Source organism: Marmota flaviventris, chromosome 14 (genome assembly GCF_047511675.1).
Source record: "Marmota flaviventris isolate mMarFla1 chromosome 14, mMarFla1.hap1, whole genome shotgun sequence".
Classification (NCBI taxonomy): Eukaryota; Metazoa; Chordata; class Mammalia; order Rodentia; family Sciuridae; genus Marmota; species Marmota flaviventris.
In genome coordinates, this window is record NC_092511.1 from 20,459,840 (window position 1) to 20,486,447 (window position 26,608).

At 45.4% G+C, this 26,608-nt stretch overlaps 2 protein-coding genes and 2 non-coding genes across 8 annotated transcripts; 3 read left to right on the plus strand and 1 right to left on the minus strand.

Annotated features, from left to right (window-relative positions):
* The first annotated feature begins 5,393 nt into the window (after positions 1–5,393).
* Trnay-gua (transfer RNA tyrosine (anticodon GUA)) lies at positions 5,394–5,482 on the plus strand. The gene is given in 2 exon segments: positions 5,394–5,430; positions 5,447–5,482. It is a non-coding gene; the product is annotated as a tRNA-Tyr (tRNA).
* A 334-nt stretch (positions 5,483–5,816) lies between these two features.
* Trnaa-agc (transfer RNA alanine (anticodon AGC)) lies at positions 5,817–5,889 on the plus strand. The gene has a single exon. It is a non-coding gene; the product is annotated as a tRNA-Ala (tRNA).
* Positions 5,890–6,283: 394 nt separating this feature from the next.
* Agbl5 (AGBL carboxypeptidase 5) lies at positions 6,284–24,361 on the plus strand. Of its 5 annotated transcripts, none has more exons than XM_027933450.2 (15): positions 6,284–6,402; positions 7,504–7,770; positions 8,007–8,178; positions 8,651–8,814; positions 9,355–9,532; positions 9,785–9,963; positions 10,368–10,824; positions 11,316–11,485; positions 11,909–12,044; positions 13,016–13,218; positions 13,737–13,951; positions 21,089–21,244; positions 22,396–22,508; positions 23,347–23,480; positions 23,830–24,361. In XM_027933450.2, exons 2-15 carry the CDS (start codon positions 7,550–7,552, stop codon positions 23,999–24,001), a joined length of 2,670 nt encoding a protein of 889 aa, XP_027789251.1. In that variant the 5' UTR covers positions 6,284–6,402; positions 7,504–7,549; the 3' UTR covers positions 24,002–24,361. The 5 variants fall into 5 exon arrangements, with proteins under 5 accessions (XP_027789251.1, XP_071457537.1, XP_071457538.1 ...); XM_071601436.1 differs by lacking the exon at positions 23,830–24,361 and adding an exon at positions 22,806–22,852 and having other exon boundaries at positions 23,347–23,476; XM_071601434.1 differs by lacking the exon at positions 6,284–6,402 and adding an exon at positions 6,426–6,865.
* Positions 24,228–25,510, minus strand: Ost4 (oligosaccharyltransferase complex subunit 4, non-catalytic). The gene is made up of 3 exons (XM_027933452.3): positions 25,387–25,510; positions 25,122–25,259; positions 24,228–24,464 (listed from the first exon to the last, which is right to left on the minus strand). The coding sequence occupies exon 2, from the start codon at positions 25,256–25,258 to the stop codon at positions 25,145–25,147; it is 114 nt and encodes a 37-aa protein (XP_027789253.1). The 5' UTR covers position 25,259; positions 25,387–25,510; the 3' UTR covers positions 24,228–24,464; positions 25,122–25,144.
* Between the last annotated feature and the right edge of the window lie 1,098 nt (positions 25,511–26,608).

The following is a 26,608-nucleotide window of genomic DNA, read 5'->3' on the forward strand; positions in this document are numbered from 1 at the left end:
AATGATGTGAGATCATTTTCTCCTTTTTTAAATATAGGCATGTACTATATTAAATTTAATATAAGCATGTACTGCTATAAATTTCCCCTTGAGTACTATTTTTGCCGCATCCCATATGTTTTGATATGTTATGCTCTCATTTCCATTCACCTCTAAGAATTTTCCAATTCCCTTTGCCCATTTGTTGCCTAAGAGTTATGTTGTTTAATTTCCACATACAACAGATTATCCAGTTTTCCTTCTCTTATTGTTTTCTAGCATCATTACAATTTCAGTCCTTTGAAATTTCTTTTTTTCTTTTTTTTAGAGAGAAAGAGAGAGAATTTTTAATATTTATTTTTTAGTTTTCGGTGGACACAACATCTTATTTTATTTTTATGTGGTGCTGAGGATCGAACCCAGCGCCCCGCACATGCCAGGCAAGCGTGCTACCGCTTGAGCCACATCCCCAGCCCCCTTTGAAATTTCTTGAGATTTATTTGTTGCCTAACTGTGATCCATCCAGGAGAATGTTCTATGTGCTCTTGAATAGAATGTATGTTTGGCTGTTGTTGGATGGTTCTATGGATTTTTGTCAGATCTTGTGTGTTTGTAGTATTGATTAGATCCTCCATTTCTTTACTGAGCTTCTGTCTTGATGTTCTATTTATTGCTGAAGATGGGATACTGAAGTTTCCAACTGCTATTGAACAATTTGTATTATTTATTTATATATTTATTTTTGGTGCTGGAGATTGGCCCCAGGACCTTGTGCATGCTAAGCATGCACACTACCACTAAGCTCTACCCCCGGTCTATTTTTCTTCTTAATTTTATTCATGTTTGCTTCATCTATTTTATGATTCTAATGTTTCATGCATATCTGTTTATAATTGTCATATTTTCTTGATAGATTGGCCCTTTTATCAATATATAAAGTCTTGGAACATCATTTTTAATTGAAAGAAGAACTGACAAACCACGATTGTTTAGTGTGTACTTGGCAGACATTTTCTTCAATGAAAAAAGTGAGCCTTTCACTAGGAAGACAACTGACACTATTTGTTGCCAATAATAGACTCTGGACTTTCAAATGAACTGCAGTGTTAGAAAAATGGTATCTTCCTACATCGCCTTGTCAGCTTCCTTAAACTTAAAACTTTCTGAGTGAAATCAGTAGTGATATTCAAAATTGTGATTTTTTTTAAAATCATTTTTTAGTTGTAGATGGACACCATACCTTTATGTTTTTTTTAAATGTAGTACTGAGGATTGAACCCAGGGCCTCACACGTGTTAGACGAGCACTCTACTGCTGAGCCACAACTCCAGCTCCTTTATGTAAATGTTGAATATTGAAATTTTGATGTGGTAGCAAAGAATGTCCAGAATTACCTAAAAAGGCTATTAAAATATTATTTTCCTTTCCAACTATGTATGTGTATACAACCTTTTTTTCATATACCTCAACCAGAGCAACAAATGAGATTTAATATAGTAATACAGATGGGTAATTATGCAAAAGTATAAAGTATAAAGGTATGCAAAAGAATAAAATAATGCCACAAAATAATATCACACTGGTTATAAAGTTTTTGTTTTTGAAAATATACTTAATGTTTATTAAAATGTTGTAGAATTTTTATTGCTATTAATTTCTTAATTGATTAAATAACATTTACATTTTTCTCACCTTTCTTTCTTTCTTTTTTTTTTGGTAGTGGGGATTGAACCCAAGAGCACTTTATCACTGAGCTATAGCCCAGCCCTTTTAATTTTTTGTTTTGAGACAGGGGCCCATTAAATTGCTTAGGGCCTCTCAAGGTTGCTGAGGCTGGTCTAGGACTTGCAATCCTCCTGCCTCAGCCTTCCAAGTCACTGGAATTATAGGTGTATGCCACTGAACCTAGCTGTCACTTGTAATTTCCAATATGGTCAATGTCTATATGTATAATCCAAATAAACTAAAATCTTTTGGATTCTCAATAGTGTTTTAGAGTATAATAGAGTTTTGAGATTGCTGTTCTAGCCTAGGCAATAAGGCAGAGAAAATAAATTAGCAATATAAAATAAAATTGGTTACTCTTTTAAAGGAAACTTTTAGAACTAAAAGGAAGGTAATAAATTAGTTGGATATGAAATTTTAAAAATGTTTTCCATACTCTTGTGATAGAGAATAATGAGGTAAGGATCCACTCACAAAAGCAACAAAAACATACAAAATCCTTAAATGATTTTTAAAAGAATTTCTAGGTTTAGACAGTTTTAGATAATGAAGGGCAATGCCATAATTCTGGATTTCTAAATATAAAAACCTCAGGAGTGGCTGGGCCTGATGACACATGCCTGTAATCTCAGTACTGGGGAGGCTGAGGCAGGAGGATTGCAAGTTCAAAACCATCCTTGCTAAAAAACTCAGTGAGACACTGTCTCTCAATAAAATAAAAAATAGGGTTGGGGATGTGGCTCAGTGGTGGAGTGCCTCTGAGTCCATTCCCTGGGAAACCTGCCCTGTTCCCCAAGAGGGGGAAAAAAAAAAAAACCTCTAGGAGTGAGACCAAAGCATTAGCAGTTTTAAAAAAATACTTTTCAGTTGTCAATGGATCTGTTATTTTATTTATTTATATGCAGTGCTAAGGATCAAACCCAGGGCCTCACACATACCAGACAAGCACTCTACTACTAAGCCACAACTCTAGCCCCAACAGTAGCATTTTTTAAAGCTGTCCAAGTGATTTAAGTGTGCAGCTAAGGTTGAGAACAAGTGGTTTTGTTTTTATATTCACACAGCATACCTAAATAAGTTTCAAATAGAATTAAGAAGAAAATTTAAAAAGAAGAAAATAAAAATGAATATTTAACCTTCACTTGGAAAAGAATTTTCTAAATTTTAAAGCAATGGTAAAATATCATGAAATGAGTGTCACTTTACAAAAATTTTTAAATGTGTATATAATTCAAAGCATAATAGGTAAAAAATTTAAAAACAACAAACTAATGAAAAATACTTGTAACAAATATATGACATACATATTTAATGTTTTATATTTATACGTGACAGCAGAATGCATTAGAGCACAATTTTTCATATTTCTGGTTGTATACATAGTATATTTATATCAATTCATGCCTTCATACCTGTACTTTAGATAATAATGATCATCATAATCCACCATCATAAATAACCCCATGTCCCTTCCCTTCCCCTCCCACCCCTCTGCCCTATCTAGGTTCATCTATTTCTCCCATGCTTCCTCTCCCTATCCCACTATGAATCATCCTCCTTATATCAAAGAAAACATTTGGCATTTGGTTTTTTGGGATTGGCTAACTTCACTTAGCATTATCTTCTCTAACTCCATCCATTTACCTACAAATGCCATAATTTTATTCTCTTTTATTGCTGAGTAATATTCCATTATGTATATAAGCCACATTTTTTTTTATCCATTCATCTTTTGAAGGGCATCTAGGTTGGTTCCACAGTTTAACTATTGTGAATTGTGCTACTATAAACATTGATGTGGCTCTGTCCCTGTAGTATGCTGTTTTTAAGTCCTTTGGGTATAGATGGAGGAGAGGGATAGCTGGGTCAAATGGTGGTTCCATTCCCAATTTTCCAAGAAATCTTCATACTGCTTTCCAAATTGGCTGCACCAATTTGCAGTCCCACCAGCAGTGTATGAGTGTGCCTCCCCCGCCCCACCACATCTTTAATGTTTTAAACAAACTTCTACAAACCAGTAGGAAAAGCATTAAACATGATGAAGATATGAATAAAAGATATAATTCATAAAATAAATGAAAAAGAACAAGGACTTGAAAACAGTCCCTCTTCATTAGTCAAGAAGTACAAATATAAGATGCCACTTACTTTTGCCCATCATATTAATAATGATTTTTTTTCAACTGATAATATACTCAGTGAATGCTATGATAGAATTTGGTATGTTCCTGGGAAGTGATTTGGCAATCTTTATCAGAAGTCTGAAAAGTCTCATACTATTTGACCAAGCAATTCCATGCCTAAGATGTATCCTAGAGAAGTAAACAGAAATATATTGATATTTTCTTATGTCGTTAAAGGTATTTTGAAGCAGGACTCTTCACCGATAACCAGCGATATCAGTAGGGGATGTATTCAGAGGTGGTTAAAAAGTTTTGAAACTAGAGAGCGGTGATATTTGCACAGCATGGTGATTGCACTAAATGACACAGAATTGCTCACTTTAAAATGGTTAATTGTTCTCAGCAGCAGACTGAAGTTAACCTAAAACTACTGCCTGACCTGGATTTGCCAGGGCCTGGATTTACCTTTGCTCAAGGTAGCACAGGCAGTTTGGCCTTTGGCGGGAGCCGGAGGCCAGGTCTCCCGGCACACTCACCCCAGTGACAGTCTACGAAGCAAGGCTTTCACAAAGGAGCCGGGGTTGGTTTCTGTGTTTTAATAATCCGATAGCTTTCGATGAGCCAAGGCTTGAGGGCTGGCACTGCAGGCCAAAGAAAAATCAGCAAGTGTGAACCGGGTGGCGGTAGAGGTAGGTATCCCACAAAAGATACCTACACCCTCGGGGGCTGGGGAGTCCCAGGCCCAGCGGAAACGCGATTCCCCAAGGGCAAGAGGACCTGTGCATAAACCCATAAGGGCGACCAATGCCCCGAGCCGGGCGCTGTAGGACCGTCCCGTCCCCGACCTAAAGTGGGTCTCTGGGGTTGCGGCAGAAGAATCCTCCCTGCTTGTGAGCACTTCCGAGGGCTGGAAGTGCGGGATATCCAGCTCGCTGCCCTCGCCACGCTTGCAGCTGCTGCGGGGTGGGTGGCGCATCAGCCCCACCCGAATCCCCGCCGGCAGGGCCGCCAGGGCCCAGGGGATTCGGCACAGCCTGGACAGCCTTTTTTGTTCTGTTCAGGACGAATCGATTCCGACAAAAAGTTAGATGATTGAGAGGATGGATGTCTTCGCATCAGTAAAGTATGCATTTTGCTGGGACCCCGAAAAATGAAGGAAACTGTGGAACTAGAGAAGCAAATACGATACATCGGCTTTACGCAGTGGATTTGCGCGTCGCGACTTGGAGCCCGTGCGCCCACAAGATGGAGAAACGCAGCCCAGAAACTCAACCGTGTTACGGCTGTCTACGCGTTTGCGATCTGTAGGCAGTGCCACAGGGCGCAACATTCTGTAAAAAGCAGGGAAACGTCAGTGAAGCACATTTCCTAGGTTTCTTTCGCCTTGGGTTAGGAACTGGAGTTTGGGGCAGCGTTCTTACCCATCTCCGGATCTGTGGAACCCGGAGAAACTCCAGTCCCGGCGGGTTGCTTTGGCTGAAAATCGGGGTGGGGAACAGGCTCATTGAAAGAATATAGCCTCGGTAGCTATTAGAAGGGAACCTGCAGGCCTCCTGAGCAGCGGGGCCTTCGATAGCTCAGTTGGTAGAGCGGAGGACTGTAGTGGAAATCCTGTGGCAATCCTTAGGTCGCTGGTTCGATTCCGGCTCGAAGGACTTCGTGTCATTTTTTTTTTAACCCCAATTTAGTTCTATTACATATGGCTTCCAAGGTCGGCAATGACTTCGGTTTGGTACTTCGGATATCGGGTAAGACCGGCAGTGTTGGTGTACAGTACAGCTCGGTTAAGCGTCACATACTAATTAATATCGACGTGTGCCTCAAAGTAGAACTTTATTCTTTATGTATGATTATTATATGCCTTATTTTCAAAAGTTTGCCCCCGCTCCCATTGTTAAATAAATATCCCTAACTGCAGTTGATCTATCCATTGGTCACTGGACGCTCGAAACAACCTGTAAGGCAAAAGGAAAGCAGACAGCAGCAGCTGGGGGATTAGCTCAAATGGTAGAGCGCTCGCTTAGCATGCGAGAGGTAGCGGGATCGATGCCCGCATCCTCCACTAAAAGTTTTTTCTTTCTGCTCTTTACACTGGCTGGCGGGGAGATCGGCAGAACCTGGGTGGGTGTTTTAATATACAGTATAATGAGGGGCACGCTAAGCGGTGATCGGCTCCATATGGTTCCCTTTTATTCGCAGTGAGTCTTTTCCCGACTCCTGCTCGGTCACTTTTATCTTTCCCGCCTCTGGGAGACAGGCCGTTAACCGCCTACAGAGACTTGGCTGGAATCCTGGCCGCGCCTGTCCGCCAGAGCCCCCAAACGGCACTGGTGCAGGTACCCGCTAACGTGCGCGGAACCCTGCTTGCTGACCAATGGCAGTGCGCTTTACTGGGCGGGTAGCCAGCTGCAGCCGCGGCCAATAGGCGAGAGACTTCTTGTTTCCTGGCAGTGCGGGGTCCCGGCACCGCGGCACTCGGGTTTTGTTTGGGTCCTGGGTGGAGGACCCGGGTGCCGGGGCCCGAGGTGCCGCCTCGCTAGCGGGAGAGGGAGCGGGAGCACCGGCCCGGAGAGAGGTGAGGGGCTCTGCGTGCATTGCGGCCCCGCCCCCTTCTCGCAGCCCCTCCAGCCCGAGCCCCTCTCGAAGGCCACCCCGCCCCCGGCCTGGCCGGGACAGGCGACCCCGCCCCTGCCTGCCCAGCTGCCGGGTGGCCGTCCTCAGCCTCCTGCCCTCTGTAGCCTCACCTCTGACCCCTAGGCCGTGCCTTCCCACCCCCTCCAGTGTGTCTGTCTCAACCCTTCCCAGTTTCTCCAAACAGGGCAAGCCCGACATTGTGAGGGACCTCCCGAGTTCGGGGGTCGCGAAGCCACCCCTTGCCCCCAGGTGGGACTCTACCAGCCCAGCTTTTTTTGCAGTGTTTAGGACACCCGTTACTGACCCACAACTACCAGGGTAGCTTTTGCAGGGGTTCCAGTGTCTACAGGGCAAGAAATGGAAACAGACCCGTGCCTTAACTGGAGCTGAGCTGAGGGCTCTAGGTGAGCAGGTGGCATCTGCCCAGTTTCCTTTGGCTTGGCACAGACCACGCTTTTATAGTTTTCGTCCATAATAGGCATAGAGTAGGAGCAAAAAGAAAAAAAGAAAAGAAAAGAAAAAAGGGACGAACCAGCCCTTCAGGGCCCAGGAAAGCAACAGCAGAATTCTGGTCGGTACTTGTGAGGACACAGGAGCAAAGGGAGGGAGCCAGACATTCAAACATAAGAGTTTTGGTTCTCCTGGAATAGGTCCAGAATGGCCATCTCTAAAGATGGCCATGTGCTGTGGGGAAGTGTGTAATGGCTAGTTTTGGGAAATCTGATTTCTCAGTCTCTACTCTTTGGACTGCAAAAAAAGCTTTGCTCTAGTCTCAACACTTTAGCCATTGCGTATTTATTTGATTTGAAAACAGGGCATTATAGCAAAATGGGATCCCTTTAAGTCAGTCATAACCCTTAGCGTGCGATAGAGTATTGTTTTTCTCTTGGTCTTGCTGGAAGGTCACATTCACATTTTTTAATGAGCGAGCATTTTGCTTCACAGGACACTCCCTAAGAACAGCTCTCACTTATCCAGAGATACCCAAAAAATCTTGTTTAATTTTTGTTCTCCCTTCCTACCCCAACCCTCTTTTCCCCAGCTCTCAGGGCCAGAGTGGGGCAAGAGGATGCTTTCCCAGCCCCACCATGGAGCTGCGCTGTGGGGGATTGCTGTTCAGTTCTCGCTTTGATTCAGGGAACCTAGCCCATGTGGAAAAGGTGGAATCTGTGTCTAGTGATGGGGAAGGAGTAGGAGTAGGAGGAGGGGCATCGGCCCCCACAGTTAGCATTGCTTCTTCCCCTGACTACGAGTTCAACGTGTGGACCCGACCAGACTGTGCTGAAACCGAATTTGAGAACGGGAACAGGTATGAGGAAAGAATCGGAGGGTGGAAGGAGAAAAGGCATGTTCAGGTACCCAAATCCATGCTTCAGTTGGAGGCCATTTGACTTACTTGTTCATACCCTTCCTCTTCCAGCCCCTCCTCACCTCTTCCCCTCCTTGCTAAATAGCCATTTCCCAGTTTGGTGTGTTCCAGGGCTCCCACCATGTCCTGTCTCCAACCTCCCAAATATAATGACCTCTCTCTCCTCTGGCCCTCAGGTCATGGTTTTACTTCAGTGTCCGGGGAGGAACTCCAGGGAAACTCATCAAGATCAACATTATGAACATGAACAAGCAAAGCAAACTTTATTCCCAGGGTATGGCCCCCTTTGTGCGCACACTGCCCTACCGGCCACGCTGGGAACGCATTCGAGACCGGCCAACCTTTGAAGTAAGTTCTCCATGAAGAAGAAAGAGGACTTGGGTGCTAGTAGAGGAAAGTAAACAATAAATTCGCTCTTGGTAGAGAGTAGTAGGCAGGTGGGACCCCAGGTTACTTTTTTTTTTTTTTTTAATTTTATTTTGTAGATGTAGATGGACAGCACGCCTTTATTTTATTTATTTTTTATGTGGTGCTAAGGATCAAACTCTGCCTCACACATGCAAGGCAAACACTCTGCCACTGAGCTATAGCCCCAGCCCGAGACCCCAGGTTACTGTGTCAGCTTTCCTTACACTGCTAAGGTGAGCCCCTGCCTTTGGAAGCCCCATGGAGCTGGTTGTCTTAATGGAAAGTATCAGAGGGAGGGAAGGAAGTTGGTAGAGGTGAAAAGAGTGTAAGGTCAGTTCCTAGTGCCCCAACAGGAGCTCAGTTCTGACACAAATGGCATGTTGCTCCTCCCTCTTCTTTCTCTGCTCCTCAGATGACAGAGACACAGTTTGTGTTATCCTTTGTTCACCGTTTTGTGGAGGGCCGTGGGGCCACCACCTTCTTCGCCTTCTGCTACCCCTTCTCCTACAGTGACTGCCAGGATTTGTTAAACCAACTAGACCAGCGCTTTCTGGAGAACCACCCTACCCATAACAGGTGCCAACCCCATTCTTACTCCTGCTACACCATCCTATATCTGCACCTCTGCTATTTCTGGAATTTACCCTAAAATCTCTGCAACAAAACTTCATCAGTCTTTTCTCTGTACAGAATGTGGGACTTTGGACACCTTTGAAAAATGTGTTTCCTTGTGATATTGACTTCAGTATATCCCATCTAGTCCACTCCTTCCTGCCATTTCAAGTCTCTTACTATCCTAGTGCTCAATTATCAATTATCTGTGATTTAACCAGCACTACCATTGCTCATCTGTTCCCCCAGAGGGCAACTGTCTCTGTCTACACAAAGTATTCTATTTTAAGGAGACATTAACTGGGGAAAAAACCAATAAACTCACTGTCCTGTAGTCTGCATCCTAGCAATGCTAAACCCACCCAAATCCTAGTGTGAAGGAAAGGACTATGAGGCCAAGAGGTTAGGATGAAGGACCAGATTTTACAAATCTGGGCTGGTGATGAGGCCCACCTCTTGCTAGATCTTTTGGAACTTCTGGAATAATTATTTTTATTCCTGCAGCCCCCTGGATACCATCTATTACCACCGGGAGCTCCTTTGCTATTCTCTGGATGGACTTCGTGTAGATCTGTTAACAATCACTTCCTGCCATGGGCTTCGAGAAGATCGAGAGCCCCGCCTAGAGCAGCTGTTTCCTGATACCAGCACCCCCCGACCATTCCGTTTTACAGGCAAGAGGGTGAGTGGGGAGAGCATAAAGGCAGTTCTTTGCCCTTTTTGTAGCTCCAGACACTGTGACTAGCTTAAAGCTGTTTTCTCTAGGCATCCTGGACCTAGCTCAGCCTATAGCCTAAGGCAAGGGTGACAGCTGCTGCTTCACTTGCAGACCCAGGCAGCTGGCAGTCCAGTGGCTTTTTCTGCCTCATCCACTCCTTCCTGATGTGTGTCAGTGGAACCATAGTGTAACTGTCTGCTCTCCTCTCCACCTCAGATCTTCTTCTTAAGCAGCAGAGTACACCCTGGGGAGACTCCATCTAGCTTTGTCTTCAATGGCTTTTTGGACTTCATCCTTCGACCCGATGACCCCCGGGCCCAAACCCTACGCCGCCTTTTTGTATTTAAGCTGATTCCCATGTTGAATCCTGATGGTGTGGTCCGGGGCCACTACCGGTAAGTAGTCTCCCCATCCTTTCTGGATTGCTCCCAGTCCTCCTATATGCCATTTTTTCCTCAGTGAAAGATTGCTACCTTCTAGCTTCTCCTGTATTCCCAATCCTCTTGCGCCTTAACAAGGGCAGGCCCATCTGATGTTCCAGAGACCTGAGAGGGGAATTTCATCTAGTGGCATTCCTAGGAAGGAGCAAAACTAGGATAGGTGCAGGCCTATCTGGGTGGAGGGAGCTATCCTTAGGTTTCTCTGGTATCTTAGGTTGACATCAGGTCAGTGAGGGGTCCTGTCTGTAATTCTTTCCTAGCACAATTTCAGCCTCTCTTTGATAAGTCAATCTCTTAGTCTCCTTGTCATCCACTGGCTCAGGCCTCTAGACCTTGCTTCAGTCCCTGTTTTCCTACAGCACTGATTCACGGGGAGTGAATCTGAACCGTCAGTACCTGAAGCCTGATGCTGTCCTGCACCCGGCCATCTTTGGGGCTAAAGCTGTGCTTCTTTACCACCATGTGCACTCTCGTCTGAACTCCCAGAGTTCCTCTGAACACGAGCCCAGTCCCCGCCTCCCTTGTGATGCTCCTCTTTCTGATCTTGAGAAAGCCAACAATCTCCATAATGAAAGTCGCCTTGGACAGTTATCTGACAGTGATAACCCTGAGACCTGGATCCAGGCAGAGCCAGTGGAACAGAAGGCCAACAGTGAGTGGATTATGCCAGAACAGTCTACTGAACTTGAGGCACCAGCCCCTGACACAATTCCCCCCAAAGAGAGTGGTGTTGCTTACTATGTGGACCTGCACGGACATGCTTCCAAAAGGGGCTGCTTCATGTACGGAAACAGCTTTAGTGATGAGAGCACCCAGGTAGGAGTCCTAAGGATGTCATGTGAATGTGGGAATCATTGTAGTTATAAAATAAAGGCTAGGCCACAGAGAGGGAACATAGCCTGACAGGAAGTACTGTACAGACTGCCTCTATATGAACTTCAAAGAGCCAAGAAGAATAAGCATCGGGGCCTTGTATCATTAAATCCCATTAAATCATGCCTTTGAGTGAGGTTCATGCTGTCAGCATCATAGTCTTAAGAGTTTGGGGAACCAAGAGAAAAGGAAAATTTTGCATTATTGGAGAAAAGAAACTTAGAACTTAAAAGTGATAGAATTATATCTTCTTAACACCTAGAAATAATGTCAAACATTGAAAATTTTAAAAATGTTAATTGCTACTGACGGTTTTAGGGTTATAGTAATATCTGCTGTGTATGAGTCACATGGCCATATCTTGCCATCTCTCCTTTGCCCCTTGTCCCTTCTTTTTGTCTCTCTTTCTAAGAACATTTTTCTCCCCTCAACAGGTGGAAAACATGCTATATCCAAAGCTCATCTCCTTGAATTCAGCCCACTTTGACTTCCAGGGCTGCAATTTCTCAGAGAAAAATATGTACGCTCGAGACCGTAGAGATGGCCAATCCAAAGAGGGAAGCGGTCGTGTTGCAATCTACAAAGCCTCAGGGATAATCCACAGGTTGGGTGGAAACTGGTATTTAGTTGAGGAGATAGCTTCCCTAAAGAAAATACTCCCTATTATAGAACTTTGCTCTAGAGCATTTGCCTAGCATGCCTAGTGCTCTGGGTTCAGTCCCAGTGCAGCAAAATGAAGAAAATAATAGGCAGCTTAGGGCCTGAGGGGGCCAGGACTATCCAAGTCTTTTCAAAAGAGAGCCTTACAATCAGCAGGATTATTTTAGTCTAGGACTCTCCTTTTCTGGGATTTACTGGGTACATAGTGTGGTGCCAAGGTAAATAGCTAGTTGCTAGGGGTTGTTAGCACCTTCTACTTGTGTTCACTTTTTTCCAAGTAATTATCTTCTTAGACCACAGGGCTGGCCCCTGTAGTTGTCATGATATCCATTCAGGCAGGACACTGATAAAGGTCTTTGTGTCTTAGCTACACACTTGAATGCAACTACAACACTGGACGCTCAGTAAACAGCATCCCTGCTGCCTGCCATGACAATGGGCGTGCCAGCCCTCCTCCCCCGCCAGCTTTCCCTTCCAGATACACTGTGGAACTATTTGAGCAGGTATGAATCCTTGGCATAAGTGGGAAAGGGGAACCTCAAACCTGGAAAGACCTTCCCTCTTGTTACCTGACTCTAAGGTCCTCTACAGAGATGTTCATTGCTGTAATCATCTCACCACTGTGTTAATAGGAGCATGGCTCCTATAGACTGTAAGGGTATTGAGAGGATGAACAGAGAATCCTCTAGCACATCTGAGTCAGATTCTTTACCTCTGAGTTGATCTTTCTCATTCTGTTGGAAGGTTTATTTACTCCTGGGCTCAAAAGTACCCCCACTATTATGATCTTAGTGACTACTTATTCTAGGGCATTCAAAGGGAGTAGAAAGAGCTTCAGGTTAGAAAAGAAATTCTAACACCTTCTAATAGAATCCTTTATGTGAGCCAGAAAGCACATCTGCCCCTGCCATAATAAATGAGGTCCCAGCAGGTGTGGTTGCATACACATGTAATCCCAGCAATTTGGGAGGCTGGGGTGGGACGATCTCAAGTTCCAGGCCAGTCTCAGCAATTTATAAATTAAGGCCCTGTCTCAAAATTTAAAAAAATAAAGGACTGGGGATATAGCTCAGTGGTAAAGTACCCTGGATTCAATCCCAAGTACCAAAATTAATTAATTAATTATGGAATTAGATGTGGTAGCACATGCCCATAATCATAGTGACTGAGGCTGAGGCAGGAGGATGGCAAGTTTGAGGCCAGTCTCAGCAAATGAGTGAGACCCTGTCTCAAAATAAAAAATAAAAAGGATTGGGGATGTAGCTTAGTGAACCTGGGTTGAATCCCTAGTATCTCCCTTTATTATTAAAATGGATGAGTGTCCTAAAATAGTTAATGGTTAGGGAACATCTAGGCACAAAATTTAGGGTACCCAGTGGCCTCTTCTTCCCTTCCTTTGTGCTATGTAACCCACCCCACATAGCAGCCTGGATTAGGGGTCCAAGATGCTAAGCGAAACTGGAATCCCCCACAGGTGGGACGAGCTATGGCCATTGCAGCTCTGGACATGGCAGAATGTAATCCATGGCCACGAATTGTGCTGTCAGAGCACAGCAGCCTCACTAACCTACGGGCCTGGATGCTAAAGCATGTACGAAACACCCGAGGCCTCAGCAGCACTGTGAACATGGGCATCAGCAAGAAGAGAGGCTCTCGAACTCCACCCAAAAGTAACAAGTAAGACAAGCAGCATGGCAGGGAGAGGGCAGGAGAGTGGGCAAGGCTTTAGACCTAGGAGTTCCATGGGATTTGTATTCCTTCCCTCTTTCTAAAAGTACCACATGCTGAGAATTTTCTGGGTAAATTAGAATTAGCAAGATCATTTTTTTTTGAGATGGGATCCACTTCCCTTTCACCTACATACTTCTAAGAGACCTGAAAATCAGGCCAAGGGACTCCCTATTATAGAACTTTGCTCTAAACTTTCAAAAGTGGTGAATGATTGATTGAAGGAAGTGGAAGGGCCAGTTCCAGGGCTGTAGGGGGAATCCATTGGGAGATAAAGCTGCTCAGGACAGCCCTGCTATTAGCTGGTATGCCCCAGGTTAAATACCTCATCTATGGAGATGAATTCCTCCCTTCTTCCTTTAAATGAGTTCTTTTACCCCAAGGTGAAAGTTTTACTGAACATCAGACCCTGGGGAAAGCCCTGAGAAAGCCTGGCCCAGAGTTGATTGGCATATGCTTCTTTGCAGTGTATTGCCCATTTCCTGCTCTGAAAACACCTTGAGCCGGGCACGAAGTTTTAGCACTGGCACAAGTGCTGGTGGTAGCAGCAGCAGCCAACAGAATTCTCCACAGATGAAGAACTCCCCCAGCTTTCCTTTTCATGGCAGTCGGCCTGCAGGGCTGCCAGGCCTGGGCTCTAGCACCCAAAAGGTCAACCACCGGGTGCTGGGTCCTGTCAGAGGTAAGCCAGTCTGGGAGCCCCTGCAGCAGGTGTTCGGTTGTTTGGGACATTGCTGGGGAAAATGAGAGCTTGAAGACATACACTTGGCCCAGGACCAAGGGGTGAATCAATAAAATTAGCCTGTAGCAGAATCTACAACCTCTCCTGCGACCTTCGTGTTCCCTGCGGCATGACTCCAGAGGATGTTACATGTGGCCACGGGGAAACCTGGGGATCTGGGCTTCAGCACGTTAGGAGCTGGGGAAGTTTCCAAGGACAAAACACTAGTTGAAACAGTGCCAAACACAGACATTGAGGCTCCACATCAAAGACAATATCATTGTATTTTCTTGGGAGCAGTACAGAAGAATGTCCTTAGAATCCAAATTGCAGCACTATAAAGATGGAAGATCCTGTCGTGGTCTTTATGGGTTGAAATTGTCCTGGCTTCAGAGCTTATTCAGAAAGTGATATAAGGATTCCAACTCTTTCAAAGAAAAATGGAACAAACTACAGAAGCTTCTGTTCTAGGCTCACAAATCAAGTATCTAGCCCTTTCTATCAGTGGTCACAATGCTCAACTGCATCATTACCACTCGGTTTTGCCTGAAAGATTCTTTTTTTCCTGTGTATTTTTCCACAGAAAATTACACAGAGAAAAAGAGAAGGTAACTGGAAGTAAGCTGGATTGTGAAGGGGGAGAGATTGTAATAGGGCAACTTCCCCCAAATAACGCTATATATCATATGAGTATTGTATGTGCCATCAGGGTTACAGAAGTTGGCTAAATATGGAGGCCTGTAAGCTGGAATGAAGTGCTTTGGTGATCTTCTACCTACACCCATCCTTATTTAGCATATCCTTGCTCTCAGTTTGCAACCTAGCTTTTGAACAGATGTGATATGCACTGGGTCAGTGGCTGTAAATCTGACTGCAGAGAAGCTAGAGGGAGCAATGGCCTTTACCAGTTTTGACCATTATAATAGCAATGGCCTTTACCAGTTTTGACCATTATAGTATTCTATTCTTGAGCCAGTTGTGGTGACACACTTTTATAATCCTAGCCACTTGGGAGGCTGAGGCAGGAGAATTGCAAGTTCGAGTTCGGCCTCAGCAACCTGGTGAAGCCCTAAGGAACTTAGCAAGACCGTCTCCAAGTTTAAAAAGGGGGGCGGGGGGCTAGGGATATGGTTCAGTGGTAAAGTGTCCCTGAGTTTGATCCCCAGTGGCCCCCCAAAAATGAATTCTGATATTCAATCTCATCCAGTTTATATTCCAAACCCTGTTCTTTGAGATTCTGTCTTCATTGGTACAGACTACTTTGCATACTGTATTTGAAAGAGTATTAAACTAATATTGATATCTTATGTTTAAACTGTATTTAATAGAAAACAAGAGTTTTTCATATAATTTCATGAAGTTCTCATGAGGACCTGTGGGATGGGTGATGTTTCCATTTTTCTGATAAGGAAACTTAGGCTGTTGAAGAGTGTCCAAGATTGCAGGGCTATTAAGTGGCAGAGTTATTCCAGCTGATACATTTGCATGCTCCATTGTAACTAATTTCCCATGTTAAATCTGGATGAAATTTTTCTTCTGTTTTCTTTTCCTTTCTTTTTTGGTCAGCCTTCCCTAGCTCATAACTCAGGGTTCCTGGGTATTACTTCATCAGCATCATAAATTATCCTCTGACCACAAAGAGAAAAGGCCTTTTTTAGGTTGTCACTGGAGGATTCTAGGCAGTGTTTAGTCAGTTTTCTATTGACATCCTCCGAGTTCCCCTCCCAATGCAAAACACTTTTGAGCTCCATGAGGGTGAGGGATGTGTATTCTATTTCTCTGATATTTCACCAGATAACTAATGGAAAATATGCAGCATCAGTACTAAATAATTCCTAGCTGATTGACTTGGAACTTAACAGAGCAAACAGGACAATAAATACAACATAAAAGCATACTCACATCATAAACATCCAGGACATTTAGAGCTACTGTGGTAGATTAACACGAGTAATTAACCAAAGAATGTTCAGTTAAGAAATAGTTTTGAAGAACAAGTAGTAGATGGTTTGATAAAAACATTCCAAAAATGAGAAATGACAGTCAGGATCAGGAACAGTACTCCTGGGTAGAGAGGAACTATGAGGCTTTCAAGGATACATGCTAAAGGAAGAAGTAAGGGTGGCATTTAAGACATTGTTTTGGTAGTGGTGGGGTGATAAGTGATCTAATTCAGATTTGCTTGGATGCCTTAGGAGATAGATATATATACACACACACACACACATACACATACATGCCCTGCAGGCAGAAAAGGACTGAAGAAAAGGTGAGCCAAAGGGGTTGAAGGTCTAGGAGTGATCCACATATAGGTGCCACGTAAAAATCAAGGGAGAAGGCATGTTTCCCCAGGGAATGAGCTTAGAAGTAGAAAGAGTACCAGTACAGAGACACCCCAGGGACTTGCACAAATATTTCTAAGAATTAGGAAACTATACAATCAAAGAATCAAGATAAGTTACTAATAATACCAAACAGGGATACTGTAAGGAGTTGAAAGGTGAGATCCCAGGAATTTTGACTCTGTTCCAATGGACATTTGCTGGTACTGTGATTTTTGCTGCTTTATCTTTTAAGCATGCAAGATGGAAGACTGACCCTAGTCTGGGATAGGGGCCACATTCTGATATGCCATTTGGACATGGTATCTTCAACCAACTCTTGGGAAAACTTCTTTGTCCTGTCACTTTGTGACACTTCTGCTCCAAACATCTGGTATTTTGGCCTCTGCCACATTTAGCTATATTTTGTTTTCCCATCTAGAAAGATCATAACCCCCATATCTTAGAAATCTTAACTATAAATGAGCTACACTTTCAACCCTAAATTAGAATTGATTTGGAAAAGGATTTTTTTTGACATGTGAATTTATAAGAAAATTTCCACATAAAAATTATGTCACTCAGCCAGATGCAGTGGCACATGCCTATAATCCCAGCTATTTGGAGGTTGGGGCAGGAGGATTGCAAAGTCCAGGACAGTCTGGGAAACTTAGCAAGACACTGTCTCAAAATAAAAGGGCTTTGGTATGTAGCTAAATGGTAGAACACCTCCCTAGTATGCATGAGGCTCTGGGTTCAATCTCCAGTACCTCAAGAAAAATATATTTAACTGTACATTTAATTCACTATCCTTATTGGCTAAAACAAGTACAAGATTGGGCTATCCAGTGAATCTCAGAAAAGATCAAGGCAGCTCAACCAGGAGCTTAAGGCAGAGATTCAGGGCACTAGTTTGACAGGTCCTGTCTGGAGGCTGGGAGATAATATTTTAGAAGGCCAACTAGTAGCCAACTTGGGGCAAACAGGAATAGCCTTGGAACAGAAGGTTGTAAGTTCAGTAAACATTAGCTACGAGCATCCTCTGACTTTTGTGCCAGAATCTTCTCTACTTAGTTCTCCCTAGCCGCAAAACATGTTCTGAAGTACCACCTTCTCAGATTGCTGTGTTGATGTAGGGGAAGTAGTTGTCACTGGAGAATAGCTAATGCAGTGATGAATTGAGAGAAATCAAAAGCCTTCAAGATAACTTGCAAAAGCAGGTACAGAGCTAAAGAAGGGCCTGCTGGGGCTGGGGTGGGGGAGGTAAAACATTTTTTTCCTTATATCCATTAAATATGAATTAAAGTAGGGCAAAGACTAGGGGGAGGCAGGTGAGATACCTATGACACCCAGGTACTCACTCTCAGGGCTGTGCAGGTGCCTTCTTCACTTCTGCATTCTAGGTGCTTCACTTGTTTTATTCTAGTCCTAGCCCGGAGTTCCAGCAATAGTCTCATTCAACAATTTGGAACTTCCTTCCTGGCTCCCCAGCCTACCCAGCAGAATGCTGGTATGACAAGACAAGGTGCTAAAGTATAAAAGCAGGAGCCTTCAGATGTCACTACCACCATTGCTCTTATCCCTCCCACCTGTCATTTAAACCTGAGGTTACCAGAACTCTTTGCTGATCTCTAATGCCTTTGCTCAGCTGATAGGCAATTTTTGGTAGAGCAGCTAATGTCCAGCAGTGAGTAGAGGTTCCCTGGAGTCAACAGGACTTAGTGCCTACATTGCCATTGCCACTTCTACGTTTACCACTGTAAATTATAGTATCAAGAAATGTCTCCCAACACATCTATTTAGCATCTGGCACTGTGCCTAGCTCTTTATTAGGTAGAAGGCAAATATTTTTTGAATGAATAAAAACTTTAATTGAGAGCAAAACCCAGGCCTGTGATCATCCCAGGGATTTAATAAGATCTGGGGTATTCCATGGGGGACAGTTCTAAAGATTTTTGCAGAGATGAAACAGGGTATAGGCACAAGTCAACTAACTCCTATTCTAAATTGAGACTTTAGAACATCCATTTTAACTTTCACAAGGTGAGATCAGTTTGGCTGAACCCTCAGACCTTAGCCCTTGGACTGTCTTGCCACCCCAACATGGAACCTCTGGCTGATTCCATAAAATATCTTATAACCTCTGGACACACAGCTGATCATATATCACTCTTGCATTCAGCCTTAAGCTGCTGTTCTATAGAACCAAAACATATAGAATTGGGGCTCCTCCATTTCCTTTTTGTCTCAACAGGGACTAAGTAGGCCTAGATTACAGTAGGGGCCAAGAGTCAAAACACTAGAAACTGTGTGCGCTAACAAATTATAGGCAATCCTGGCCAGGTCTTGAGGCAGTCTTTTAAGAGAAGATTGGTTGAAATGCTACCTTTAAATACCTTATACTTTCAGAGCAAGCCTTTCCCCTAAATCAGACCTTGTCCCCATTCTAAAACCCTGATTGGGGTGGAATTCCTGAGTTACAACCTTAATATCTTTCCTATGATCCCTTCTCCATTTTGCATTGGCAATTTTTACATCATTTGCCTATTTTGCTTCACGACTTCTTAAGTGTCGTCCAGTTTATTACTATAACCAATAATGTCCCGAAGTCTCTCATCCCACCCCAAGAAAGGGGGAGAGTTCATCCCTTAACGTGGTTTCAGCATGCCTTTCTGTATAGATATTTCTCAGATTGTCTACAAATCTGTGATTTCCTCAATCAACTTCATTATTTCTGCCTACTATGCACTGACACCTACACACCTACATTATTCTGATGTTCATTTTAATCACAGCATTACCCAAGTCTTGGCCTTAGAGTATCTCTTAAGTCATTGGTGGTGGCTAATGTTTCAGGTTATTTGACTGTAGCTAAGTCTCTCTGGCTTCTGTTGTTATGTTGGTAACTCTGTGCCAACTCTCAAACAGGCCTCTAAGGTCTGGTTGTTTTTGACTCTTATATGAGTACGCACCTTGAATCTTAATTGGCACCTAGTGCCTCAGCACAACTTCACATAGCTAGAATGATTTCCATTCTGAGATCTTTGTGCTTTTTTTAAATTCTTCTATTTATTTTTTAGTTGTAGTTGGACACAGTAACTTCATTTTATTTGTTTTTGTGTAGTGCTGAGAATCAAACCTAGGGCCTCACACACTCTAGGTAAGTGCTCTACCGCTGAGCCACACAACCCCAGCCCTTCTTCTTTTTTTAATCTGGAAAACTTTCAGAAGTATTCATGATACTGCCTGTTACTATTGCTTACTGCAGCTAGACAAGATGAAGCTGAGGTCGCCTACTTCCTATATCAGAGGCTTTTCACACCCAACACGTGTTAGGGCACTGGCATGCTGGTAACTCACCAAACTTGGTTCTGGAAGTTCAAGAGTACTGGGGGCCTGGGAGGCTGGAGATATGGCTCAGTGGTGAAATGCTTGCCTAACATGCGCCAGGCCCTGGGTTCAACCTCCATTACTACAAAAAAAAAAAAAAAAAAAAAAGTATTTGGCACCAGTTTTCCCTCTGTGATGAGGAAGTACCTACTGAATCTGCAAGCCTCCTACTCCATCCATTCTCCATCTGTCCCACTGGGACCTTACCCTTCAGAACAGATAGCAGTAAGGATCCAGCCTTAGGAAGGGTTGCCCCAGAGTATAAATGTATTTTTTAAACTCCAAGCGATGATGAATCCATGAACAACAACTAGCCATTGAACAAAGGACAATGAACAATTAGTTTTAACTCTCTAATTGTCAAGGAGCCTCACAGAGACAATATTTGAGATGGGACAGGGAAGATGGTCGGTTTCACTAGAAAGGGAAAGAAATTCTAGAGGAACTACACAAATAGTAGCAGCAGGAGCTATAGCAAAGGGTATAAGAGATCAGATGGTCAGCATTGTACAAAGGATATGTGGATTGGAACAACACTGGGCAGAGTTTTGAATGGGCCATGTAAAAAGGTTTAGACTTTATCCTTTAAAAGACATTCAGTACTTCCCCTTGGCTAAGCCACAGTGATTTCTGACCAGGTCTCTGTTTTAGAAAAGTAATTTGTGGTACCTATGTGAAGGACGGATGGTAAAAAGAAAGATATTCAAGCTGAGGAAACCAATAGGGAAATAAAATTTGAGTGGAAATTAAAGATCTGTATGTATCTAGACAATGGTAAGGGAGAAGAAAGGAGGAATTCAGATGAATGCAGAGGTAGAACTATCAGGATTTGACTAAATACAAACCTAAATGTAAAGGAGGAGTAGAAAGATAAAACAGGGTTTCTAGGTTTTTCACCAAGATAAGAAGAATGAGGGAGGGAGAAACTGTTTTGGTTTGGTCATAGGGGACTTCCAGGTAGAAATGTCCAGTGGACAAGTACAGCTGGATTTCAGGAGAAAGAGCTAGAAAGAAATTTGGGAATATAAGAGTAAGTAGAACAAGAGAGACCTAAGGACAGAATGGTAGGGAACATGGACATTTAAGAGGCAGGAAGATCAATTGAAGAGGAGCAGTTAGAGGTAAGAGGAGAACCTAGGAAAGTAGTTTTAGAAGTCAAATTCAATAATTTCCTGCCAAAAGAATGAATTGGTAAGATGAAGACCAAGAAATGAATAACTGAAAATAAATTCTAGAGGTCTTTCTACCCATTGTATAGTTACTTCTGAAGAAGGGTGCTGGTCTGATGACAAGCTTACAAACACAAATTCTGACCAAGGGGAGCCAGCAGGTCAGTGAAGGCTAGCTAATAGTGCGTGACTAACCTGCTTGTGTCCTTTCCACTCAGAGCCCCGAAGCCAGGACAGGAGACGGAGGCAACAGCCACTGAACCATCGACCTCCTGCAAGCAGCCTGGCCCCATCCCCAACTCCTGCTAGTACTGGCCCAGCCTCCTCACGCAACCTGGGCTCCTGCCTCCTGCCCAATTCACTCAGTCTATCAGGTCTGTACCCACTGCCACTGAAATCTGGATTGGCCAGCTTCTTCCCTTCCCTACCACCCAGGGTTTAGACCAGGCACCCAGTTAAGCTTGAAGAAATTCCTTCAGCCACACTGCCACCTAACTTGGGCTCCCTTGACCTGATATAATACAAGGCACTCCAGCCAAGAGCACCAGTTATCCTCCTGGTACCCTAAATCTCTAAACCTGTACCTTTGTACAGGAGGCTGGGACTTACTGAAATGTCGTCTTTGTAAAATAAAATAACATTTATTGAATGTTTACATTGTGCCAGGCACTGCTATACACACTATCTAATTTAATCCTCATTTTTATAGTTGAGGAACCTGAGGACTTTTCCTACCTGCAAAGTGCCACTTACCCAAGTTCCCCGATTCCAGAAGCTGGGCAACATTAAGACAAAATTGGAGAAGAAAAAAAGCATAGGCCTTTCACCTGTCATCACTGCAGTGTCCTATCATCCACAGAAAACTTAAGCCATCTACTCTCCTTTTAAGCTATAGACCCAGATGTGTAAAGGACTGGATGGGATTGATTTCTGCCTTACCCCGAGCCACTACTCCCAACCTGTCAATTCAATGGGTAGCCCTCAATCCAGGTCTTGGATAGAGTGGACTTGATCCTCAAATGCCTAAATATATGATTGGAGTGGCCCCAAGGTCTATAAATTTATATAGTACTTAAATTTGAGTAGATTCTACTTCTAGTCAAAAGTTCTCTGCTCTCCCTCTTGGACCAGAGTGAAGCTTCACTCAAGGGTGATCTTGCCCAGCAACATATGGAGACTTTTTTGGTTGTAACAATGGAGGCAGCCTGGGGAGGAAACTGCATATAGTAGACGCTGCTCATCATCCTACAATGTGCAAAAGAGCTCCTACAACAAAGGATTACCCAACACAAAATGTCAATAGTGGAAGATTGGGAGCTGGGGGTACAGCTCAGCAGTAGAGTTCTACCTTAGCATGCACAAAGTCCTAGGTTCAATCCCCAGCACTAAAAGCGCGCGTGTACACACACGTATGTACACACACACACACACACACACACTGCCAAAGTTGAGAAACTGATCTAAAGGAAATTACCTCCTTTCTTTATAGCCCCTACCTTGATGATCAGTTTCCTCTGTTCTTTAGGGAGCAGCTGCTCACTCTTATCTTCAGGGGACAAGCCAGAGGCTGTCATGGTGATTGGGAAAGGTCTGCTAGGGGCTGGCGCTCGGATCCCCTGCATCAGGACTCGATTGCAGGTAACATTTTCTCTGGTCCCCATCATAAGAAGTCTGGCAGAACCCATCAAGGCACTGTTCATCGGGGCAGTGGGAGGGAAAATGCTCAGCCCTGCTTTACAGCCTCTACTTCCAGCCATATCATACAGCTGCTCTGGTGCCTGAGTGCTTATCTGCCCGGCCCCACCCCAATCCCCATCAGCCAGGTGTCTTGCTTGCTTCCAACCCCACTGTCCCTGCCAGATGCACCCCAACCTCAGCCTGCTAGCTTTGGCTTTCCCTGCCCGTGCCCTTAGCTTCTCCTCTCTTTCTGCCCAGACCTGCCCGAGGAGAGTTTCCGCCAGGAGGGGTCCCGGATTCCCCAGGTAACACATTTGGTTGCTGCTCCTAGGAACAGCCTTGCCACCACTTCCAAGTCAGTCCAGATCCCCATATTAGTTTAGCTAAAGTTGGGTACAGGCAGAAGCTGACTGGATGGGTGAAGCTTAAGCTGCTCTGGCAGGGGCTGAGGCCTAGAAGGACCTGAAGGAGGTCTACCAGTCCCTCATATTTCTACACAGTGCTTTTCTACTCAGGCAGGCCTTGGCCATGGTATACCCATGAAGGCTAAATGCTAGGTCCTTCTGCCACCTTTGTGCTAGTTACGTAAGACTTGAAGTACATAGTCATGGACTGAAGCTAGGAGTTCTGTTATCTTGCCTCATCCTCTCAACTAGAAACAATGCCCAGGAATTCAAGGCTCTACTACCTCTGTTGACTCCTATACTAGACTCTTATGCATGGAAACTCAAGAGGCAAACCTAGAAGCAGAAAAGCTCATGGAAGAACCCAGCCTCTTAGCCTAATCCTGTCTACACAGGCTAGGCCCAGGTTGGGCCGGGGCTCACCGCCGACTTGCAGAGGGATAAGAGGCTCTTCAGGCCCCACATCCCCTATCTCCAGGACCAGAGAAAGCAGTGAGCCAGAGCCGGGACCCCGTCCTGCTATACCAGGGTGAGCACCTAGACCCAGTTCTCTCAGCCCTCCCCTCATTTCTTCTATCCCCTCATCTTCATTTCTACCATTCCAGATCATTTTCATCCTTCCCTACTCCCTTTAACCCCAAAGACTGAATGTGCTTTCATTAAGCATCTAGTCCCTGATTTTTATTCCATCATGACCCCAGTGTTTATTTAAAAGGACTAGAAAACAACTGATAGTTACGGTCTTAAGGCCTAGGAGCTAGCTAGCAGGTTCCAGCATGTGACCTCTGTACAGCCATCAACCTGCCTCTCTTCTCTTAAAGCTACCAGCCTCTGGCTAACAGACCATAACCTTGATTCTTCTCTCTTTTCTGTTGCAGGATGCCTCAGGCCGGCCCCCCACGGCCCCGCTCTGCCCCTGCCTTTTCTCCTATTTCCTGTACTCTATCTGATGTCCCATCCCGGATTTGTTACAGCAGGGGGCCCTTGGGCCAGCCTGAGGTTTGTTTTGTCCCTAAATCTCCCCCACTCACCGTTTCTCCCCGGGTTTGATAATGCCTTTACTTCCATGCCCAGGATACGGTCCCAAAGTGGGGGAACACAGTGAGAAATATGATAGTCCCCTCCTTGGGCTGCAGATTCCATGTTACAACATAACTCTTTGGAATGCCAGCCACTATCTGAGGCCTTGCAGAGCATTACCTTGAGACGGGACAAAACAGGGACCTGTACCCCTTCCCTCCCTCCACAGCACAAGATTTCGGGACCACAAAAAATATATATCTATATTTTTGTATTGGGGGGAGGGGAGGGAGTAGAAAAGCAGCCCCTATACTGGGCCCTATTCAGTGGCAGCTTCTTGTTCCATAGGGTTAAGGAAGACTTTGAGGAAATAAAAGTTGTTTGGAAAAATCCAGGTGTAGTTTCTTTGTATGTTGTGATGGGTAGAAGGGATGAAGTGAAGTGTGAAGGCCCCTCACACCCTCCATCTTGCCTCAGACTATGTCCTGGAACCCTAGAAAAGAGGGGGAAAGACCTGAGGTAAGGAAAATGCTGCAGCTTTCCCCTGGGAATCCTGGAGGCAACTCCCAGTAAACCTGTTCCCCTTTACATCTCTGACCCAAACTTAAGGTTGGTTCCCAAGCTCCCCACCCCCACTTTCTTCTTTCTAGCTTGGGTCTACAGTACCCAACCCCTAAACCAATGACTCTGGCTTAAGAATATGGAAATAGAAGTCTACATTTTTCACCCGCTCAAAAAAAAAAAAAAAAAAAAAATTCTACCTAAATAAGAAGCCTAAACAACCCTGGAAAAGTGGCGGCTATTTAAGAACGCTTATCCTCATGGCACCTTTGCTTCTACCGTTGCCAGTGCCTCCAATACCCCCAACTTGGGCAACTTGCTACTGGAAAACCCAAGAAGATAGGGACCGAGGAAGATTGGGATATACCCCCACCCCACCCCATCCTATCCTATCCTCGCAGGGAGAAGTTTAGGAGGAAGGAGCAGGGCACTGCAAAGCACTGTACTCTGCGGATAAAGGGGCTCAATTCTGGACTGTCTCATGCTTGGCCCGACACTTTCGGATTTAAAGTTTCGAACCTTGCAGGCCCTAATGCGGTCCTCTCCACTCAGCTTTCAGGGGGCTGGGCGCTACAGCCCCGACCGTTACCTGGGGCGGAGAAAGCGCCACTTTCATTCCTGCTTCTTGGGATTGTTGACGGCCACGTAGTGATAGAGAACCACAAGCAAGAATAGCGACACGCCCAGCATGTTGGCGAAGATGGCGAGCTGAACGTCTGTGATCATCCTGCGGAGAAGGGGAGGGACTGAGCCTCGGGTCCGCACGCTTCTCGTGCTCTCTAGGGCACGTCTGGGCCCCCGCGACCCAGCCAACTTGGGGCTGGCCCGTGAGACAGCGCCTGCGTGCCTCTCACCTGACCAGCTCGACTCCGCTCCGACGCTGCCTTGGTACCAGCTGGAGGTAGGAGGCTTGGACCGGAACTCCGTAGCGTAAGCTGCAGCCCAAGCAGGTACTTCCGCCAGGCTGCGAGCTGGAACGACCTCTCTAGCCCCGCGGTCTCGTCTGCTCCCTCTGCGCGCGCAGGGGGCGGAGCAGCAGTGGGACTGACAGCTGTGCTTGTGGGCGGGGCCGCGGAAGCGTGCCTCGTGCTTTAGTGGCACAGCTGGCCGCAGCTGGGGTGGTCGGGCTCGTGGTTAGCAAAGCTGTGGTGGCCGCCTCCCTGGAGCCGAGGAGTGTATTAGGGCGAGGGTGCGGCTGCGGGGCCGGGCGGGAGACTTAGCTTGACCCGCAAGCTCTGGCCCACTTTCCTGCCCCGGCCCCCCGCACTGCTGCCCACCCTTCATTTCCCGGCCCGGCCCAGCCAGGTGCTTCCTTTGGGTCCTGCTCTCACGGTCCTCTCCCTGGCTTGGGCGGCGGGGACTGGTTGGGGACTGGTTGGGAGGCGATGCAGAAGTGCAGAAGGGGAACAGGAATGCGGCTGCTGCTGTCAACCTTTCTGACCCACATCCTACCTAGGAGACCGATCTGCCTGTAATCTGAACAGAGCCTGTCTTCTCCAGGTCCCTACTTCCACCCCACTCCTGGAGGTGGGCGTAGAAAATAGGGCGGACCCTCCCGGAATCAAAACCCAAGCTGTGGGACCTCCGCCAAGTGGGAAATCACCCCCCCGGATGTGAGGGAGGGGGTAGGGGAGGAAGGGCTGGGACAAGCCAGAGGGATCGTGGGTTCAGGGCAGAGAAAAGAGAGGTAGCTGTGGTAGACGGCCCAAGGTCTCTTGTGAGGGGAGCTGCAGCCTAGCTCTACAACCCTCTGCCCAGCTAGAACCTTCTTCTCCACCCCCACCTACTCCTGGCTTTCTCTCGGCTTCACCATAAAAGGGAACGGCATGGAGCCAGACGGGCCGGGGCCGGCTGTTGCTCTGGAGCTGTCAGGGGTAATGGAAGCCAGTTGCTTTGCGGTAGAGGGGGGCCAGGGCTCAGGGGAGGCCTATGCTTCCCTGAGCCAAAGAAAACTCTACAGGAGCTGGTATGGGACTGGAACATCTGGGACAGGGGAACAACTTGCCTCCTGTATTTACAATGAGCTGGGGTTGTACTATCCCAAAGTGCCTTCCCCAGCATAAGACTATCAGCAGT